This window comes from Morone saxatilis, unplaced genomic scaffold (assembly GCF_004916995.1).
Source record: "Morone saxatilis isolate NCDOM2014 unplaced genomic scaffold, NCSU_SB_2.0 Contig182, whole genome shotgun sequence".
Classification (NCBI taxonomy): Eukaryota; Metazoa; Chordata; class Actinopteri; family Moronidae; genus Morone; species Morone saxatilis.
Genome location: NW_023339743.1, coordinates 1 through 585, shown reverse-complemented (window position 1 = coordinate 585; position 585 = coordinate 1). Strand labels below are relative to the sequence as shown.

The 585-nt window shown below is 44.4% G+C and overlaps 1 protein-coding gene across 1 annotated transcript in view; it reads right to left on the bottom strand.

Annotated features, from left to right (window-relative positions):
- Window positions 1-420, bottom strand: part of LOC118328975 (regulator of MON1-CCZ1 complex-like) — a gene marked incomplete at its 5' end in the record, with an annotated part of 3,824 nt that extends 3,404 nt beyond the window's left edge. The window contains 2 exon segments of the mRNA XM_035662898.1: window positions 150-254; window positions 343-420. Coding sequence (XP_035518791.1) covers window positions 150-254; window positions 343-420 — 183 coding nt within the window.
- Window positions 421-585: the final 165 nt, after the last annotated feature.

The following is a 585-nucleotide window of genomic DNA, read 5'->3' as shown; positions in this document are numbered from 1 at the left end:
CTGCTGCTAACGTTAGCTCAGCTTGTTTCTCTGATAATTTAAGATCCAGACGTCCGATGACTAAAACCCTTCATCTGGTTCAAATCAAGTGTTCAAAAGCACCAAGATCTAAACAGTGGATGGTAGAAATGTGTTAAAAATGAGCTGACCAGTGGTTTGGAGTCGCTGAGGACGTGGTACTGCAGGAACTGGTGCAGCATGTAGAAGAGGTTGTGCTGCACCAGCGTCTTGATCACCAGCTCATACAGGTAATGCTGAAAGACACAATGAGAGAGAAGTTGAGCCGGCAGCAATGTGAGCTTTGTCCTGATGGTGGCAGCAGAGGAGACGGTCAGTCGGTACCTGTACGGTGATCTGGAACTGGTTCAGAGAGCGGATGTACTCCATCAGAACCGCAATGATGAACTTATGGGAGACACCCTGCAGACACAGAGCATCATCTTACACATAACTCTTGTTACATAACGGATCAGTTAAAAGCTGACGTGTATTTTGTACTTTTTCTGTCCAATATTTCATTCAGTGAGTTCAATTATTGTTTTTGTAGAGATCTGTGATCGTTCTCTCTCGCCGTATTAAAACACA